Source organism: Centruroides vittatus, unplaced genomic scaffold (assembly GCF_030686945.1).
Source record: "Centruroides vittatus isolate TY-2023 unplaced genomic scaffold, ASM3068694v2 contig_377, whole genome shotgun sequence".
NCBI lineage: Eukaryota > Metazoa > Arthropoda > Arachnida > Scorpiones > Buthidae > Centruroides > Centruroides vittatus.
Window position 1 is genome coordinate 2615797 of NW_027122198.1, and position 22194 is coordinate 2637990.

Consider the following 22194-nt stretch of genomic DNA (forward strand, 5'->3'; position numbering starts at 1 on the left):
AAAATATTTTCTATGATAAACATGAGTAATTAATTTAAAAATAAGATGAAACCTTACAACTGCCTACCTTTGCCAGACAAAATTATATGTGATTCAGTTTTTCCTCTCCACTTAATGCATAGTGAGTACAATCATCAGATCAGTGACACACTATGATTTGTTGCAAGTTCACAAGTTATTTGTCAATTTTTAACAATTTCTTCTTGAAATTTCTCTTTGTAAACAGCTTTTGGGCATCCTGTACATTTTGTACCCTTTAGTTCAAAATTTCCTGAACAAAACTTTCAAACCACATTTGACATGTCCAACATTTAGGAGCCTCTTCCCCATAAATACTGAGTATTTGTTACTGTTTGTATAGCATTATATCCTTTACAAAACTTAAAAAGCCTATTTAATATGCCTGATGTTTTTTCTGCAGACATTTTGATTTGATTTGATTTTACCAAACAAAATGTGAAGTTTTAAAACTTCACATTTTGTTTGTGTAAAATTCTGAACAAAGAATACAATATCACATTAGTGGTAATGTCTTAAATTTCTCAACTATTATAATTAAACTAAATATCTACACTGCTGGCCATTAAAATTGCTACACCATGAAGGTAGCATACAACAAATGCAAAATTTTCATGAAAAGTACAATAAGCTGGGATATGCAAATGATTAGCATTTCAACACATGCTCACAAAACAGATAGAAGTAAGACCACCTACAGTCTGTATAAAAGGAAAGATTGTAAAGCAAGTTTCTCATATGAAAATCTCTTTCATATGTTGGTTGCTTGTGTAAAGGTTTTGTTATGCTTCATGTAAGGAGAAACACCTCCCTGCATGTGTAAGAGTTTGATTGTAGTAGAATTGCAACCTACTGAAGCTGCAGTTTATCATTCCATGCTATTGCTGCTTGCGTTGGTTGTGATCCTATTACTGTCTTGAGAATGTGGAATTGATGGGTCCAGGAGGGCCATACAGAACACCATGTGGAATCTCAATAAACCCTGGTCACAAACACTTGAGAGGACAGACATATTGTCCACATGGCTTTGCGGGATTGTGCAGCCATGTCACACCTGAGTCAGGAACTTGGATCATTTTCAGAACAACAAGTGTCTGCACAAACAGTGCGATGACATCCGCAGCACCTGGATTATCAGCACTGCAACCATTGCTGTGGTTTCCCTTGATGCTGCAGCAGAGACAGGCACGCCTACAATGGTACGTTCAATGATAAATATGGATGCAGAGTGGCATCACATCATCTTTTCAGACAAAGCCTGATCCTGCATACAGTATTATGATCGCTATATCCATGTGTGGAGGCACCGAGGGAAATGATCATTGCCAGTTTCATTTGCATTCATTATCATCATGTGGGTCCAGTACCTAGAGTGATGGTATGAGATGCCTTTGGGTACGCATCCTGATCACCTCTTGTTTGCATAGCCAGTAATTTGGACAGCTGCCATTACATTTCTGGTGAGTTAAGGCCCATTGCTGTGCCCTATCTGTCACTACTTTTCAACAGGACAATGCACGAACACATGTTGCCCATACTGTCCTGATCTTTCTGAATACAAAGGGTGTTTGACTGTTGCCTTGGCCAGCACATTCTCCAGATCTGTCACCAATTGAGAATGTCTTGTCATTGGTTGCCAAGAAACTGGCACACCACCACTCACCAATCAGTACAATAGATGAACTCTGCATAGAGTTGAAGCCACATGGATTGCTGTACCTGTACCTGCCATCCAAATTCTGTTTGACTCGATGCCCATCCAGATTACAACCATTATTGTTGCCATGGGTGGCTGCTTTGGATACTGATTTCTGCATGCTCTGTACCTCAAAATTATCTATCAATTTAATCATGTCTTCCTCCCATTATATTGTATGTGTACAATAAATATGATTCTGTTATTTGCTTTCCTTCCTGGTGTAGCATTTTTAATTGCCAGCAGTGTATATTGGAAATCAATGTCAACATGAAAATAGCAAATTCATCAATACATTATTTGCTAAAAAAAACATATCTATGGTAAGTAAAGACAGTTGTTAAAGCCACATTAATTGAAACTTCTGTTGTGTATATAAAGAAATTGCTGCACTTAATGTTGCATGTTAATCAAATCCCAAGAACCAAATGCATGTTAAGCAAAACCACATTAAGCACAGGATACCTGTATTATAATATGGCAAAATGCTTAATTTTGAGGATAGAGACGAGTTTTATAAAAAATTGTAAATGCTAATAAGGAGTAAAATTGTCATTAAGTCCAATCTTACTTGAGATATGACACGTTATGCTCTTATATCTCCCCACCTCATTGACCTTTAACCACCAAAATTTAATAGCATCAATTCCCCCAATACACAAACCTCCCTGCAAAGTTTCAGAAAATTTTGTCAAAAAGCACAGGGATTAAGTTTCAAAGAGGGTGAACAAAATCGTGCACCCCCACAGAAAAAACGCCCAATTTTTTTGCATTTCTCGAAGTTTTAAGGTCTTCCGAGTCCAAAACTATAAACTCTCAAAAGGTCATTTTTTGACTGATTGCCATATTTACTCTCTGTTATATATAACAGAACTGGAAAAGTAATAGTTTCTGGAAAAAACATTGTGTTGTTGATAATTTTTTAAGATTTCCAGTTTATTAATATAAATTGAAAAATTCAAACTATCAATAAATAAAGTGAAATGCAATTATATATTATACCTCAACAGAAATTCTCCTAAAGAAAACCTTGATGTTTCTCTTTACCTTGTTTAAATAAAGCTAATGAGAACCAACAGGATAAAATATCTGGGTGACATAATCTGATGATAAACTAAACTGGTTTCCTCAAATTGAAAAATTAGCTATTAGAATAGCAAAGTTTACTAGGATAACACATGAACTACGAAAATACATAAACAAATAAATCACAAAATGACTTTATAAAATAATAATACTGCCAAAAATATCACATGGAATAATACTGTAGAGAAATACATCAAAATATGTATTACATAAATTACAAATACAACTTCCTTCATTCACTCCTCTTTTTAAAACCTTATTTGTAAGTAAATCAGAAGAAATTAACAGCATAAACATGCTTTATGTAAAAAAATTCTGATTTCCATATATGAATATAGGCTACAACTAAATATAGATGACTACCCATTAGATAAATATTTGTTGCAATTAAGGAGACATCAAAAGATAATTAATCGACAAACAGAACCATCCTACTCCAAAAGTATAACAAACAATAGGACGAAAATCTCTGCTATTCAACTCAATAAAAATTTTGAACTTGGTCTAAGAAAATATTAAAACAATTAAAGGCAGAGAAATTAAATAGCTACTTAAAAATATTCACAACATAAAAGAAATTATTAAAACATAATCAAGTCATGTTGATTCAGTTTTCTTTCTTGTTTATTTTTATGTTTTGTAATCTGTTTGTTTTCTTTTGCTACTGAAAAAGACTTAGTCATGTAATCCTTGTTGACAAGTATTTACACACTTTTTTATTGCCAATAAATTATATTATTATATGATATCAAATAACATGTCAAAGAAAGAATAAGTATATAAATATAAATATGAAAAAGTAAATAATGAAGATAAACATACAAATAGTATGAGCCAAGGCCCATGACTTAACAAGAGGGAAAGGAAGGACTCATGTAAGGGAGGCTATGGGAAGCTGTAAAGTGTCTTCCTGTTCTTGACAAGATGAATGTAGCTTCTTTGTGATTAATACAATTGTCACTCTGCCGATTTATATTTCAAGTATTTCCAGACTCCTTATCTGCAAGTGGCATATGTCAGCTCTGCCACTTTGTATGTTGACTGACTCTCAGTTCAGAAGTAATAGCAGTTAAAGCCATGACTGTTTATTGTTTTCTATCATACACGAATGCTCTTTTAATCTGGTAGCTAAAGAGCAGTTCATGACCCTACATATTCCAAATCTAACTTGAATCCATCATCACTACCAGGATGCAATATATTCCTGGAACACGTAATTTCTTAAATTTTCAATTGGCTATAAATATGCCTCAAAACCTATTGGCTGTAATATGCCTATGTGGTTATGATGGTAAGTTTGGTTATGAAATATATTAATAGCCAATTAGAAATTTAACAGTCATCCAAACAAGAAGCATTTTATACTGTGATTTGTTAACTTCATCCTTATTGTTACATAGTAGTTTGTATATAAAGGGGTTTCTACAATAGGTAATTCATGTCTTCATACTTCTTGAAATCTTGTTGTAAATTAATTTGAATGTCTTGATGTATGTGATCACTCTGAAAGGGGTATTCCTAAGTATGTGTAGCACATATTGACAATGTACCCTTGTTTTGTGAGCAAAACTATGAATTCACTGTTGTCTTACTTTCAGACTGGTGCAAGAGTATCTGATGCCCCTAAACACTGTCTATACTGTATACATATACATGTATATTACCATACTCACACAAGCACACACACACACACACACATACACACACAAAACTAATATCATAATTAATAAAAATTTTTTTAAATGTTTGTAGACACTGAATAGCAATCTCTCTCTTCTTTGTTTGTGAGTAAGGCTGTCATGGCACCCTTAGGTGATCCTAGATTTGTCTAATGGCAAAACTTGATCACTTTCCACGGATACCCAAGTTGTGAAGATATGTCCTCAATATACTGTAGTTGTTCATTGTGTTTTTTTCTCATCTTCTCTGCCCACCCCATTTCATATGCTCTTTCCACCCTTTGTCTGGCATTATACCATTGTTTTTTAATCATGTCAAACTAGCTCTGTTGTTCGGAGTTGAAGTTAGGAACCCTGCTGAGGGGAACTGGTCTGGACAACTGGAAGGAAATATCTGAGGAGCTTGAACAGAAGAGAACTCACTTTGGGTCAAGTCATTGATGAGGATGGAAAGCAAGAAGAACTTGGGAGAACTGAGGTAGACAAACTGTGGAAGATGTTCTTGAGCTTGAGTGAGAATGGCACTGGGCTGAGAGAGGAATTGTTGCAAGATGAACAGAGCTTCAGCTAAAGCTCAAGGAACTACAATGCTGCGACTTGAAGTGTTCGGCACATACTGGCAAGATATTGTTTGTATACTTACAAGGGAACTGTCAGAGTATCTTTTAATATCGTTGTTGTCTTCCTCTGCGACCCTTACACTACTAAAAATTTGCGTATTTGTGTTAAACTAATATAAAATAGCATGACATTTGATTGCTATTAACCCTGATTAACACTTTTAGTTAATATTACAAATTTAATATAGAGTTTGCATACTTTTAATGTAATTATTAACTAAATTTTATTAATACAGTAGAGCATCGATTATCTGAAACAATTCAGGACTGGGGTTGTTTGGATAACTGATTTTTTCAAATAACAAACACCACACAAAACAAGCAAAACTCACCCTCGTGGGTGAGTTTTGCTTGTTTTGTGTGGTGTTAGTATCAAAACGAGGCTTAATTTTCCTGATGGAAAAATTATGCCTTGTTTTGATATCAACACCGCAAAATTAAGCCTCATTTAAATGCTGGCTCTTCCTTAAGTACCCTCTCATGGTTGCACCAGTGCTGCCAGCTAAAACATGCACACCAACAAAAATAATATTGGAGTAGCCCAAGACATAGCCAAATATTGCAATGCCAAAGCACTAGTAGAAATTTGAATTTGCCAACTGGAACGCTTTCAGTTAATTGACGTTTTGGTTAACTGGCATTCAGATAATCAAGGTTCTACTGTATTTATTAAAAGACACTCCAACAGTTCCCTTGTTAGTTTAGGAATTTTCAGATCTAATTGTAACTTGGTTATTATTAGTCATACTATTGTAATTGATTTGATTTGATCTTCAGGATTTTTGGTTAATTTAATTATAATAGTCTATGCTGTCAGGATGTAAACAAGTTCAATTTGTTACCTACTGAATTGGCTGATACCTCAGAGTCTAGTAGTGACTGTTTTGTCTTATTAAAAAATCATTTTGTTCATCAAAAGGTGTTTGTGTTTGCTTCTTTTGTCACTATCCCTAATGCAAGTTCAAAGGTTACTGTAAAACTTAACAGTACACTAACTCCCTTTTCTGTCTACAATATTTGTGCATTAGGTGAAATGTCCTAATTAAAGACCTAAAACTGGTAACTTGAATCTATAGCGATTGTCAGAAACAGCAAATAGAAATTAAGTATAAATTGTACCTAGTTTGTAATATATATCCATGGTGATCTGTCCACTCTCAGAGTGATATTCAAATTAAAGTGTGGGGTAAAATCACTCTCCTGGTCTAGCTTCAGAATAAGATTACAGTTGTTGTCATTAAACTTGGCCAGAAAGGTAACAAACCAAGAGATCAGACATGATGAGCAAGAGATTGTGAAATGAGGCATCCTTTGTGATAAAATTGCAAAGCCTTTGTCTAATCTGAATACCAGATCCCATTGGCTCTCTTTTGCACCTTTCTTAACTAGAATTCTTTTTTACTATTTACTAACCCCTTGCATTGTGTTAAGTCATTGTTAATTGTTAGATTTTGTTATTATATAGAAGCATGCCTTGTGATTGGTGAAACCCACACTTTAAAATATTGTACAACTACAAAATTAATTTGTCTACAAAACTGGAAAATAATTAAATATAAATGCCTTCCAAATCTTGAATCAGTCCAGCACAAGAGTGTATAATTCACTTGACAAACATTTTCAATCTTCCAAGACATGCCTCATTTGTACACCTATATAATTATTGATTTTAATTACAGTTATATGTCAGATTTTTCATGTATCATGATGCTGCACATTTAAAATTGTAATTCAATACTTTTTCTTCTGTTGTGTTTCTTAAGTTTCTTTCTCACAGCCATAACAAGAAAAGAGCTTCTCAGTGTGCACGACTATTTTGTACAGTATTATAAAATGACCTTGATTTGTTTAATAAATATTTTTTTCTGAATCTTACATCATCATTAGTCACAAGATTAATAATTCTGCCTTTATTCTTCAGTAACATTTGCAATTAGTAAATATGTAAAAACAATTTTTAAAAAAATACAAATACGAAAAAATTAATTACAGTATTAAATTAAAAGTTTCACATTATATTATAGTAAAAAGCAGTCAATCAATATTTAACTTTTTTATCATTAGTTCCTTTAAATATATAGTCCACATTGATTGTTTTGTTTTATTGGGTTGCAATTTGAAAAAATTGTAGACCTATAAATTCCCACTGTCATCTGTCCATTTTTCCTTAATCTCAAAAACAGAGTTAGAAAGATGAAATCCAAGATCAGATATGGAAACTTTAGGGGTAGGAAATCCTTATTAACTATACGTGAACTTCCAATGCAAACTGGAAGTCACACTATTTCAATTCAAAAATTTTCTCTCAAAAGAAATTAGATAAGACGATTGGCACAACTGTATTGTTAAAGGAAAAGTATGATGTACAGGGCAAGCCACTACTAATTTGAGGTGAAAAGAATATATTTTAAGTTAAATAAATTAAAAATAGGATTAAAAATTGCAGCCCGGCATTGTGACAATGTCACAATAAATAATTGCTCATTTCTATTTGTTTTTCTATCAGCACACTTTTTTGAAACCTTAAATATCAGTTAACTTGAAATTATAAAAAAAAAAAAAAATGAGGTTTGCAAATTAGATCCTGAAAGAGTGAGCATGCTTCTACTCACACAAAATAGGGAGGGTTGCAAAATTTTCTAATTTTCTTTTCCTAAATGAAGCAAAAATTTAAAAACTCAAGATTCAAAAATCATTGCATTTTCTATTTTGTAAACATTAAATCAAAATTACCTTTGCATGTACAGATCCAAAGAAATAAAATGTATCACTTCTTAAAATCAAAAGTGGGGATGCTATTTGACTATGGCCGATGGTGAAGAAAAATTAAATTGAAAATTTTGCATTTAGTGATTTTCTTTTTGAAACTTATGGCTAATATATTTCCTGAGAAAAGAAAAACTTAACATCTGTCTTTACTTAACATAGATACCATGTTTGAGTAATGTGATTTTGATCTATGTGGTGGCATAGAGGGAATAATCAATGGATACCTATAATTAAAAATATAAAAAGTTTTTTTTAAATAAAATATTATAACAGATAGTACCACCAAAATATTAAATGTTGCCTGGAAAATTAAGCAATTTATTGCTGGATTTTTTTAAATTTGATAATGGATATTTATAAGAAGGTTACTGCGATGATAAAACCAACAAATGAATATACAAAGTTTTTGATATTAAGACTGGCATATTGCAATTTTAAGTACCATCTTATTTCATTTATATGTCAATGAACTTGTGGTTTGTGTCAAACTGTCTGGTCTACTGGATTTATCTCTTTCTGATAATAAAGAGCTACATACATTAATGTATGCTGATGATAAAGTTATTATAGCAGATATTCCAAATTTGCTACAGGAAAAAATAAATATCTTAAAAAATTACATTTCTGTTTTATACCCAACTTTTCTATTCTCCTTCAGTTATTAGCTTTTCTTTTGTATTGCATCTAATATGCACTGTTGCAACTCTTCTGGAACTGTTTTGACAGCAGAGGGGGGAATTTTATGATCATTATAACTATCTTAGCAGAATTTCGTGAGGATTATGATTTAAAAATTAAATTGTCTAAAACAAAAGTGACGGTGTTCAAAAAACATGGTAAGTGGTCTGTCTCATAAAGATAAATGGTATTATAAAGGTCATAAACTAGATATTGTTTCAGAATATATTGGGTTGTTCAGAAGGTAATTTTGTTTTTTCCATAGAAAAATAAATGCAATATTCTTATAATAAATAAATATTTTAGTGAATTATATATTTACCATTTTGGTCAAATACCTGTTGTCATTGTTTCTGGCAGTAGCATGATTTCACATTCATAAAAATTTTGATTGTTGTTTACAAAAAACTGATCCAAGTGATTTTTGACATCGTCATTTCAAGTAAATGTCTTAGTTAAAAAAATTTGTATAGACCGGAACAAGTAATAATCTGAGTGTGCCCGATCTGGCAAATATGGTTGGTGTGATAACACATCCCATCTAAGCTATAACAGTTTCTGACGAGTTGCCAAACTTGTGTGAAATTTGGCATTATCACAGTAAAATACTACACTTTGTTTGTTGATCAATTCTGGCCTTTTCTGTTTGATGATATTATTCAATTTGTTTACTCGATGGCAGTACACTTTTGAATCAATTGTTAAATTGTCTGGTAAAAGCTCAAAAAAAAATTTCTTTAAAATCCCAGGGTTCCACATGTTATTAAGAGAGAGCATCTCTCTTTAATAACATGTGGAACCCATATATCGAGCTTTGAAACGAAACCAATTCGTTTTAAGTAATAATAAACGGTTCAATATAACAGATTTAATCTCTTAGTGATTTCACGTGTTGTTATATGGCAGGTTGCTTCAATCAGTACATTTATTTTGTTTTCATTGGCTTCAAATGGCCATCCAGAATGTGGTGTATCTTTGATATTAAAATTGCCAGAATGCAATTTTGTAAACCAGTTTTGGCACTGTCTTTCTCTCAACACATCTTCTCCAAACATGTACCACAATTTTTTTCTTGTTTGAACAGCATTTTGGTTTTTTAGTTATAAAAAATCAAAATATGCCAAAAACGATGCTTTCAATTTTCCATATTTGATGGGTCACCGAAAAAAAACAATTGTACAGAATCAAACAAAATTTTTTACAAATAAGCCTTGTCAGCTGTTGACATATATAATGAAAATGTGGTTTAAAATAAAATTGGCTGGTAAAAATACATCTAATTCCTCTAGTAATAAAAAAACGAAATTACTTTCCAAACAACCCAATATTTATTTAGGAGTATGAAAAAAATAATTATTTTGTCATGCCAGATTTTTATATTATTTAGGAGTACTGCTTTCATCCTTGAGTTTGTTTTTATTTGCAAAAAACCACTTTTTAAAAAAAAAAGTAGAAGTGTAATGGGGCTATATGGCCTTTATTAACAAAACTAAAAGTTTGACCAAGTCAACGTACATATTTTTCCAGCAGTTGTACATACATCGTATATCTATGTTTGACCTATGTACTGAACTTTGACTTGGTTGAACAGAGAACAGAGAAGTTCCAGCTTTCAAGAAGTGCAAAAATAAAAGTATACAATGTTGATATTTATAAAAAATTATTTCATTTGTTAATATATTCTGTGTTGTCTCTGGGAAATGAAACACTTCCAAGAGTTGGAAGTACGTTTTTTTGTATATTTTTTGCCAGATTTATAAACTTTCCAGTTATGTGTTATGATTAGAAATTGGATCTTCCAGAATTTTAGTTTTGTTTATTAAATTGAAAATTAAGATTTAAGTAAGAATTTTGGAAATTTCAGATGATTGTTATGTCAGGTTACACTACAATAGAATGTGTAAATTAAAATCTAATAGTTCTAATATTAAGTATAATTGAATACTCTCATTAAAGAAGATATTGGATAATTCTGTTCTTTGTTTTCTCTAGACATTACAGGAACCAAACATGATAAAAAGGCATTTGCCGATAATTATAAAATCATATTGTGAGGAAAGTATACAGATAGATTGATCTGAGGTAGAACAGAATGCTCATTGTAAATTATATTGTTCTTTTAAAACTTATTTTTATAAAGTGGTATCTAAACTCAAATATTAATTATTTTATCAAGTGCAGTTTAATACAATTAAGATTTAATCAAAGTTCTGTAGTATTGTTTAATAAGAGAATTTGTTTTAATCTTAATAAAAGATCCATATTGTAATTCAGGTCAAAATGAGACTTGGGAACATATCTTTTTGTTTTATAACAAATATAATAATTACAGAGAATATGATATATTTCAATTTCTACAGTGGGAAGATATTATTACTAACTTCTGTGTATGAGGGAGAGCCTCAAAAATTGTATTGTTTCTTCTTGCATGTCTTAAGAATGTAATTATATTTGTGTATATTTTAAAAATTGTTATATTGTGATCTGTATACTAATACAAATGTACACAGTAATGTGTAATGGACAAATGTATGTCTACTACAATACATAAATAAAAATAGAATCAAAAGTTTAATGTAAAATCAAGAAATGCTAAATTGAAGCCTAAATTTAATTGCTTTTATGGAGTACTAGTTAAGACTCCAAAAATGAATATATAATCAAATTAAACAATAAATCAAAAAACATCATAATTTCACTGCATGACTATTGAAATGACAAAATAATAAACTCAGAAAATTTTCTGTTTTTATTAGAACTAAAAGGTATATACAAGGCCAAATAAATTTAGTACAAATGTGCAATTATTTATTGTGACATTGTCACAATGCTGGGTTGCAATTTTTAATCATATTTTTAATTTATTTAACTTAAAATATATGCTCTCCACCTCAAATTAGTAGTGGCTAGCCCTGTACATCATACTTTTCCTTTAACAATACAATTGTGCCAATCATCTATCTAATTCCTTTCGAGAAAAAATTTTTGAATTGAAATAGTGTGACTTCCAGTTTGCATTGGAAGTTCACATATAGTTAATCAGGATCTCCTGCCCCTAAGGTTTCCATATCTGATCTTGGATTTCCTCTTTCTAACTCAGTTCTCAAGATTAAGGAAAAACAGACAGATGGACAGATGACAGTGGGAATTTATAGGTCTACAATTTTTTCAAATTGCAGCCCAATAAAAGCAAAAAATTTACTGAATGTGTTAGTTCTATACTTAATTTTATTAGTTAAATATGAATAAACATTCCCCTAATTTAATGGAATATTGCTACAATATCTACAAATAAGATAAATCAAAAATACTGTAAAAATAAAAATTTATTCAATTTAATAAAATGGCCCGATCTAACCTGTTGTCAAAGCAATGCAAAGTTTTGTAAACTGCCACAGTTTATTCAATTTATTTAATAATAATGCATAAACAATCATTGTCGGTACATTATATACAGTATATATACCAGAACTGTTATTGTCACACTTAAAAAAGTTACTTATTTTTGCAGTATTTTAATTTATTCAATTGATACTTTTATTTATTTGTTTTTTTATACAGCTTTTCCCTGCATATGAGTTCATTTAAGTTAGGAAGCACACATATTAGTAAATATTTTTATAAAATATTAACTAATACGTGTGATTCTGTTGACGTTCAATTAAAATTCCTAAAACAGCATTTTTATACAAGACATCACTTTGAATAAACATCTGATTTCTAATTTGATACATGACATTATCATAAACTAGTAATAACAAACTGATAATGATTAATTTAAAACTATTAATCATTATCTGTTATATGACGTAACTGATTTACTTGACCTATGTACTGAAAATCACAATTTTAGCTTTTAGTGATAATAATATCTTTACAACAATAAAAATTCACAAAATCAATGATATAAATCCAGACAAAACACAATGTTGACAGATAAATCATTTCTGACAGACCTTTAAACAGTCTCGTAGCCAGGAATAAATCACCAAGCCAGAAGGGCTACAATTGAAAAAATTGTGAATATTTTTTTCAGCCAACACTAAGCCTATTAGCAATAATTTGAGTGTAAAAATAAGTAATAGTAATGAAAACAAAAGCATATACTGTATTATATATACTGCACATGGGCACTACTAAGCTATGAGTAATTCAAACATCTGGTTATAGTGGACTATTCTGCTATACTTAGGAAATAGGGATTAATGTTTAAGGATGCCCACCTGTTTAAAAGGATACAGCCACTTACAAGTTTGCATATTCGAAAGTGCATACAGTGATGCCAGGTTTGGCTACTTTGCACCAAAATTGCTCCTTTATTTTTCTGGCACCAAAAATATTTTCTATTTTTTCAAATAATCTTCAACAGAAAAACATTATGGATTTCTTTTAGCTTTGTTTTGTTTAACCAATGTAATAAATATATCAGAATGATTAAATACTTAAATGGCAAATAGTGTCTCCTCCTCATTTGATTTGAAAATCAATTAGAACATAAAATTTATTTACAAAAATGAATTAATTTAACTTTATTTAGTAAATTATTTCAAAATATTATAATTTAGAGATTTCAATTGCTTATTAAGCTTTAACTCCCTAAATGATAAAACCTTGACCTTGACACAAACTCATTAAAATGAATTTTTGATAAAGCAAACTGACTATTGTTCTAGAGATTCATATTAATTTGAGTTGATTGCAGTTTCATAATGATTTAATTTAGAATGTTTCTTCCTTTTCCAATAAACTTCACGACTTTATTGCAAAAAACAAGAATTTTAGAAAAGTCGGGACCTTCGTCACAAAAAATGAACTTTACATTTCTGTGTGCATATGTTTATGTGTTCTTTAACATATATTATTACACAAATTAATATAAAAATAACTTGAAAATAAAGTAAAATTTATTTATTTTTGGTCGCATGTTTCCATATCCCTATTTACTCTATGTTAAAATGACCTCGCTTAACACTGTTTTATTTAGCGCTTTGTCATCTAGGAACGCATCCCCCACGTTAAGCAGGGTCTTACTGTAGTTCTAAGGTTCAATAGTACACTACCATACTTGTCTGACCAGTGACTGTGATAAATGAAACTACAGTAGAGCATTGATTATCCAAATATTGATCAACCAAAACATCAGTTAACCGAAAGTGTTCCAGTCGGCAAATTTAAATTTCCGCTAGTGCTGTGGCACTGCAATATTTGGCTGTCTTGGGCTACTCCAATATTATTTTTGTTGGTGTGTGTGTTTTAGCTGGCAGCACTGGCATGACCATGAGAGGATACTTAAGAATGTGCCAGGATTTCAACGAATTTCAACATGGGATAGGCTAATATATTTTTTCATACGTAATCGGTTATCCAAACAACCCCAGTCCCGAATTGTTTTGGATAATCGATGCTCTACTGTATGAAATATCAGTATCTATATTGCTTTCTAAAGCATTTAATACATTAGATATATTAGTATTGTTAATAAAATTGAGTAAAATTGATATGAAAAGCCAAGCTTACACATAATTAGAGAGTTACTTAAGAGAAATTATATAATAAGAGTAAGTGATAACTATTCCTAACTGTTTATCACTTCTAAAGGTGTACTTCAGGGATCAGTTTTGGGTGTAGTGTTTTTTAAAAATTTATTTACCTGATATTTCCAATTTATAGAAAATAAAAATGCAACAATTTAAGCTGATGGCATTATTCTTACTTGGGCAGACTCCAATTTATCTAAATTGACACTGCTTATAAATTTTATACTAATAACACCACAAAATTATTTAATTTCAATAAATTAAAAATAAAGTAGGCTAAAACACAACACATTGTATATAAGAACAGAAGTAAATTATAGTATAAAAATAAATAATACTAGTACTGAAGAAAGTGATATTGTACATTGACTAAAATTTGAATTGGAGTGTACACATTAACAGTTCATAGAAACAATTTGCTAGTTTTTTGGGTTCGACCAATAATAATAAAAACTGTTTGATTAAAACAGGATGACTGATTGATAAAAAATGATTGATAAAAAATGTTTGATTACAGTACTAAAAATTTACATAAAGTTCATGTGCAATTAAAGTTACTTGTATAATATGCTATAACAACATGGGGCACATCAATTTTTAAGTTTTTTAAATAAGATTACTAAATAGTTTTTTAAGAATTATTACAACTTAGCTGATGTACTCAGTGATACTTAGATTATTTTAAGAAAACATTGATTGAACAGGTTTGAAAATTACACACTTTTGTTAATTCAGTGAATATTGTCTATATACAATAAATAGCTACTTTCATTGCAGTATCAATCAATTTCATTGTTTTTCTTTTAATCCTCTCTTAATAAAACAAATTTTGTTTTATTTATGTATCTTTGCACATATTTTTCCCCATCATATCTTACAGAAATTTTTTAACTTTTGTGAATATATTCACAAAGGTTAAAATAATTTCTCTCAAATGATGATGAAAATTCTTAGTAGAGACATCTGTATTAAAACACTAACCTTTATCTTCAATGATCTTATTTTAATCTATAACAAAACAATTTAAATGATATATTTCATGATGCAACCACTACTTTTTTAAAAAACATCAAAAATAGATGGGAAATAATATTAATAACATATTTTAAATACTTTCAAAATAGTCATGAATCATTAGATTTTATGTCAGATGTGATAAACTAAATTACTGGTATTTAGGTGAAGAGACATCAATTAAATGGTATCATCATCATGGCTAATTTTAGCCAGTTGTACATTATTATTAGATCATGTATTCTTAATAATTAAACTGTTTTATTAATTCACTGTTTCCGAAACAGAAGTAACTGAACATAAAGTTAAATGCTTCGTGTTGTTTTTGGTGGCAGATTGGGCAGTGATGTTACAGATTCATTTGCTAAAAGGAACTTTATAATCATTTAAAAGAAATTTTTGGGCTTTTGCATATTTGTCTACAAAATACTTTCCTAGGAAAGTACAGGGTGATTCAAAAGTCACAGAAATTTAAAAAAATTAATAACTCACAAACTGTTTACAGTAAGATGATGCAGTGTGGTGAGTCCCACAATGTATATATTATTGTTGTAATTGGCGAATTTATAATTTATACGTATTCTCTTTCTCTGTCCAATTAACCCTATCATTCCCAATTAACCCTTTCGACTGTAAAATAACTGTTTTTTGGCAAGTTTTGGAGTAAAAGGAGAATCAATAAACGTCACCATGTTGAAGGACAATTTTCGGCATTCTAGGTTGAGAAGAACGAAGACTAAGTCATGTGGCGACACGGAAATAGGAGCAGAAGAAAGTCTATGTGGTGGGGAAGTAGAAGATAAATGCTCAAAATTTGCGATTAAAGACAGCAAAAGGAAGTTACGAGCGGATTGCTTATCTCGATTAAGGAGAACCACGTGTTGAGGTCAAGTTTTTCTTTGTTAACTGTGGTTGACACTTTAAGTGCACAACTTGTCGAAAAGGATAAAGGGGATCCCTTACTAACACAATTTTCTTATTTTCCTTCTCTATTCTGAATAATAATAGTGTTAATTTATGATAAGTTAGTTTTAAGTAGTACTATAAGTGGATTGTTCACAAACTGGCCTTGCAAGTCATTGATTGTCGAGATCTAAGAGAAGAATATTGTAAAGTAAAGAACTAAAGAATATTGAGCATTGTAAGTTAAAGAGGAAAATAAATTAGTATTTTAGAGTATTTGTGAAAATGGTAATTTGCCTGTATATCGTTTCTAACACCCACAGCAGTTTTCACAGAAATGCTTAGAAAGAAGCAGGATTTTTTTTATATGTAATAAAAATGTTAGTACCAAAATAGTTACATTTCTTGCCATAGATGGCACTGTAGGAAACTGAAGGCATTTGCAATTTGTTAAAATAAGAATAAAAAATAAAAATGTTCTTACTGTAAGCTGTAGTAACAATTACAGAAATTATGTAATCATATCAAGTGCCATCTATGGCAAGAAATGTAACTATTTTGGTACTAAAATTTTTATTACACATAAAAAAACCCCACTTCTTTCTAAGCATTTCTGTGAAAACTACATCATCTTACTGTAAATAATTTGAGTTATTAATTTTTAAAAATTTCTGTAACTTTTGAATCACCCTGTATATATGAGTACAAAAATATAATTTAGAGAAGTTTTTAAACATTAGAAATCTATAAAAAAAATAAATCTGACTTTTCAATTAAACATACTGATGAGTTTTTAAACCAAGTAAGAGAAATTCAGATTAATGATCACTATAGAATGGCTAGTTTAGGTATTGTAGAAGTGTACCATTCAATAAAATGAGAAATGATAGAAAATAAATTGAATAATTTAAAAGTAAAAGATTATATAATCAATTTAATAGAATTTGACTTTAAAAGTAATTATTTTTATATAGATGACAAATTTTATACACAAGAATCAGTAATATGCATGGGGTCCATAATAAAGCCAAAATTTGCTGAAACTTACAATGGAAGATAAAGATAATAATATGAATAGAATAAACAGATATACAAGTTTACAGAAGATACGTAGATGTTTCCATAATATGTGATAGTAAATTTATTGATATTAATGAAATGAAAATATAAAAATAATCCAAATAAATGATAATATAAAATTTAAAAATTTAACAGTATTAAATAAAAAATGAAATCAATTACTTGGATATTACAATATAAAGAAAAAAGATAAATTAGAGTTTAAAATGTATAAAAAAGTGAATAAGGAGAGAAAAGTAATAGATTTCTGATCAAATATTTCTTTGAATATAAAAGAAAATATATTTAGTATGGAATTAAAAAAATAAACACTAAAACAAGTAATTTATTAAATAAAAATAGGGATATAAAAATATTAAAAGAAAAATGATGTTAAATAGTTACCCAAAAACCTTACAGAAAATTGGGAAAAAGAATTAATACAAAATAAAACTTGAACACAAATTACAAAGTTAAAATATATGTGGTGTCTATAAATGGCTAGGCTGGGTGTTAAGAAGCATATGCAGAACACAGTTTAAGAAAGAATATAAAGAGCTTCTTATGACATATAATGACATATATTTTAATGTGATACAGAAAACATTACAAAATGAAGAACACTAAACAAATCATCTTGATACTAATTATTAAACAGATATTGTCTTGAAGCAGACACATTGTTCGTGCTATGTTGTTGCTTCTTCTTTTTCTTACTCTAACAGTTTGTCTTTTTTCCCACCTGCGCAGGATTCCTGCACACCACATCGGATTCGACCAAGTCATATCAGCATGGGGGATGGGCACCACATATATATCCTTTCCAAATACAGGGCTTTTTTGAAGAATTAAATACAATGTTTAAGAGATTTGATATAAAACTAGCTCCTACTTACAAAAAAATTAAAAACAGAATACTCTATCAGCTATATTATTATATATTATATCAATAATAATATAATATCAACTAATAAAGTTGATATAATAAAAATAACAAGTTAGAAGCTGCAAAAATAGTTTATTCTATTCATTGCACTTGTGAAAATACTCATTACTATATAGGTGAAACTAAAAGGAAATGAGCAATTATTTATTGTGACATCATCACAGTGCCAGGCTGAAATTTTTAATCATATTTTTAATTTATTTAATTTGAAATGTATGCTCTCCACCTCAATTATTAGTAGTGGCTTGCCCTCTACATCATATTTTTCCTTTAACAATAGAATAGTGTTGGTCATCTATTAACTGCTTTCAGGAGAAGTTTTAAATTGAAATAATGTGACTTCCAGTTTGCATCAAAAAGTTCATACATAGTTAATCGGGACCTCCTGTCCCTAATCTTTCCATATTTGGTCTCGTCTTTCATCTATCTCTCTCTGTTCTTAAGATTAAGAAAAAATAGACAGATAGATGGACAGACAGACAAATGACAGTGAGAATTTATACTTCTACAATTTTTTCAAATTGCATCCAAATTACAAGAACAAACAGTAGATTTAAAATATAAAAGGCAAATTCTGTTTTTCATGAACATGATTTATTCAATAATTGTAATATAGATGAAGAAAACACTACAACCTAAAGATGGTCTATATTAAGTAGGTTGAAAACGTTTGAGAAATAAAATAATTTATGCTCAGCAAAAAATTCAGGTGTGTTGATATAATTAGAAAACACTACAGTTTTACATACAGAAGTAAATACATATAATAATAGGAAATTTAAATAAAGTATAGAAATATTAAAAATAAAAAATAAAATTATTAAAAATTTAAGTGTAAAAATAAATGATAACTGGATTAAATTACTATGAATTAATAAAACAAATAATAATGTAATATATGTAAAAATAATATGTAATTTAAAATATAAAATTATAACAAATGTATACAACAACTCATATTAAAGAATTTGTAAAATAATAAAAGAATTATTATGTAAATTATATGATAAAATACAAAGCTAACATAAAAGCTAATGTCAAAAATGAAAGATCAAAATTTGTAGTGTAAAAGTGTTGATTCAATGAAATGTAATAGTTGTGTTTGTTAAAATTTACTAAACTCCTTATGAAGGTAAACAACAAAATTCTAATATTAAATGTAAAAACTGTTGTAAAAATAGTTCACTTATTAATTAAAATATATGAGAGATTGTAAACATTAATTTTAATGTGATTCTAAAAAGAAAAAAAAATGTACATTAAGGTATGTTGTAAAAAATTTTAAGAACATTTTAATAATATTGTAGTCTTTACAATTGTATTTTTAGCCAACAGAAGAGGGTTTATACCTAAAATGTATCTTGACAATTAATAAAGTGGATGTACAGTACTGATAGTCTATTGCCTTATTATACCACTTCATCATGTGTAAGAGAAAGGAAAATATATAAATAAAATAAAAGATGAATTTCCTGAAAAAAGTTGAGAAAAAAGAAGACAAAATTGAGCAACATCACAAATCCAAACGATTGTGTTACAATGACCTCACACAGCTACTACAAACAAAACCTTTAGTAAAAACCTCATAAAAAGAACAAATTAATACAATAAAATTATTATATACCAAAAGACTAATCCTGTGTTATTATGAGGATTTCTCATTTCCCAGTCTTTTGCTTGTCCCAGGATTCCGGGATAAAAGTGAACTGCTTCCCAAGATAGAATTAATTATTTTTAAGATATACAAAATATCTTGAAATTAAATGATATAATTATTTTTCATTTTTTAAATATGTTCTGCAACCTCCAAAATCATATTAATAATGCTGTGTAAGATATATATTAGGAGAAATTTTCACAAATTGAAAAAATTTATTAATGTTTGCTGGAAACTGCATATAACAACAACAACAACAACAAAAAAAAAAAAAAAAAAAAAAAAAAGAACTTAATGGTGTTTTTTTATTTCACTTGGAAACGTTTCAATTATAACACGCAACACATTTTTATTTGACATTATACCGTACATCATACAAATTGACAGCTGACACAAAATATATTGTTTTTATTGCAAAAGTTAACATTTATTACAATACAGTCAAACCTGTTTTTATGCGCTCTTTTTATGTGCGATTTTTATTTGTGCGATTTTTTTAATGCAAATTTTTAATTTGTGCGGTATAGTTGGCGACTAGTCTCGTGCGATTCGTCATGTCTCACGTTGACTTATTATAGCTAAATAAACTTATTATAGCATAAATGCACTTATTATAGTAATATTATTGCATGAATATGCGAAAAATGAAATAATTTACTTTTTAAGTCAACAAAACACCACCTGGACAAAAATATGTAAAACAGACGATAGACGAGATGATGCAGTCAAGTGCTGACATCTGTTGTCAATAAATTCTATTTCGTACGGTTTTGAGTTATTTTCTATGTGAGACTTTTTTTATGCGGTCCCTATTGACCGCATAAAAAAATATTTTTTTAATTGTGTTGCGAAAACTATTTTTTACAGCCAATCGTGAAGTTTCGTGCGATTTTTTTTAATGCGTTTTTTTTAATGCGGTCCCTATCCACCGCATAAAAACAGGTTTGACTGTAATTGTTTTCAAGATAAAAATTAATTCAATGCAATATTACATACAAGTTATGACAAAAAAAATAAGAGACCCGTTGTCATTATTTTGTGCAGAAAGAATGATGCTATTTATTGAATTCCAAAGAAAAATCAAGTATTACAGCTTCCATATACATTTTAATGTAAATGTTTTAAATTATTTTATTAAAGATAAAGTGAATATAAAATTCATTATGGCTTATAATACATGTTTTTTTAATATTAAAAGTTATATTCTTTTTCATTTATTATAACTAATCCACTTAGACTAATCCAAAATTAAACTGGTTCTACTCTAGTTGTAAGTAAAGAATAGCATAATAAATAACAAAATGCAAAATTTTAACATAAGTATTTTGGATTTATATTGGATACAGATAAAATATGCAACCTTTCATAATTCCAAGAGAAGTAAAAGAAAGTGAAAAATTAATTAGAAAGTAACATACATACATACTTACTCTATCGCCCCAACTTCCACTGTTGCAATCCGTATCCAAAGATTGTGAAGTATCGCTGATACGAGACTGTGCGTCACTGTCCCCGAAGCTTTCCGGTCCAAAGTATTTCTCCTAGCATTAAATACAGAAATTTATAATCGTCAATTCCTCAATATTTCGAAACGCACGCACGTAACTTTAACATTATCAATAATACGATCACATAATTAAAAGTAATAACTTTTATGTCTTGTAAACACGAGATATTTTATTACTGAATGCATACTCGTTGAGCCAAAATGGAAAAGTTTGAGAACAGCCGGTCCAGAAGGACCAGACTCCCAGAAGTCCCACCACGCTCCTCTTGCCATACCATACCTGCCACGAGCTTACAGGCAAGATGCTTCTCCTTATTGTTACAAAACAGCATTTTACAAACTTACAATTTAAACATCAATTATCATCAAACACAATAAACATAAAATAGACTGTATGCAGGACTGTATATATAATTAACAATAAAGAACATATGAACAATGTTGTATATACTAAAATAGCTGATTACAAATCCCTGTAAAACAAATTATAAATGGAACTAAACAAACATCATCAAAACAAACAAGCATTCAGTTATCAACCAGATAGAATTAACAATGTATCAAATTTCTAATTTCAAACATATTAACAACTTTAGTTATTTTAATAAAATTATTTTTACTTTGCACCATTTTGTAACACTTATCTTGAAAAGACCAAATTCATCTTTATTCATGTTCATTATATGTAAAATATTATCAGTTTTATCTCTTAAATAATCACATTAAAAAAATACTAAAAAGTATCCACCTTTCCACATTTGCATAAGTCACTTTCGATCGATGAAAACCGATACAATTTTTGCCAGAAATCTCCATGCCCACTTTATAACTGGGTATTATAATAATTCAATCCTATCCAATTTTTACTTACTCTTTGTTCCACTGTAGGGGAAAAAAACATTGATGGAATATGGAAGTAAAGGGTAGAATCACATCTACTCTGCCAGTAATTCTTTATTTATATTATACAGGGTTCCTACTCAAATTCTTGTTTTGAATTCCCTGACTTTCCCTGATTTTCCCTG

General features: G+C 29.5%; 1 protein-coding gene across 5 annotated transcripts in view; it reads right to left on the reverse strand.

The window, feature by feature from the left end:
• The window catches only part of LOC136975642 (uncharacterized), a 68018-nt gene that overhangs the window by 32472 nt on the left and 13352 nt on the right, over positions 1-22194 (reverse strand). For 3 of the 5 annotated variants that reach the window (XM_067270724.1, XM_067270726.1, XM_067270725.1), the window contains one exon: positions 21093-21203. In XM_067270724.1, coding sequence (XP_067126825.1) covers positions 21093-21203 — 111 coding nt within the window. Of the gene's footprint in view, positions 1-21084; positions 21204-22194 lie in introns of all 5 variants that reach the window. The other 2 variants (XM_067270728.1, XM_067270727.1) reach the window with 2 other exon arrangements.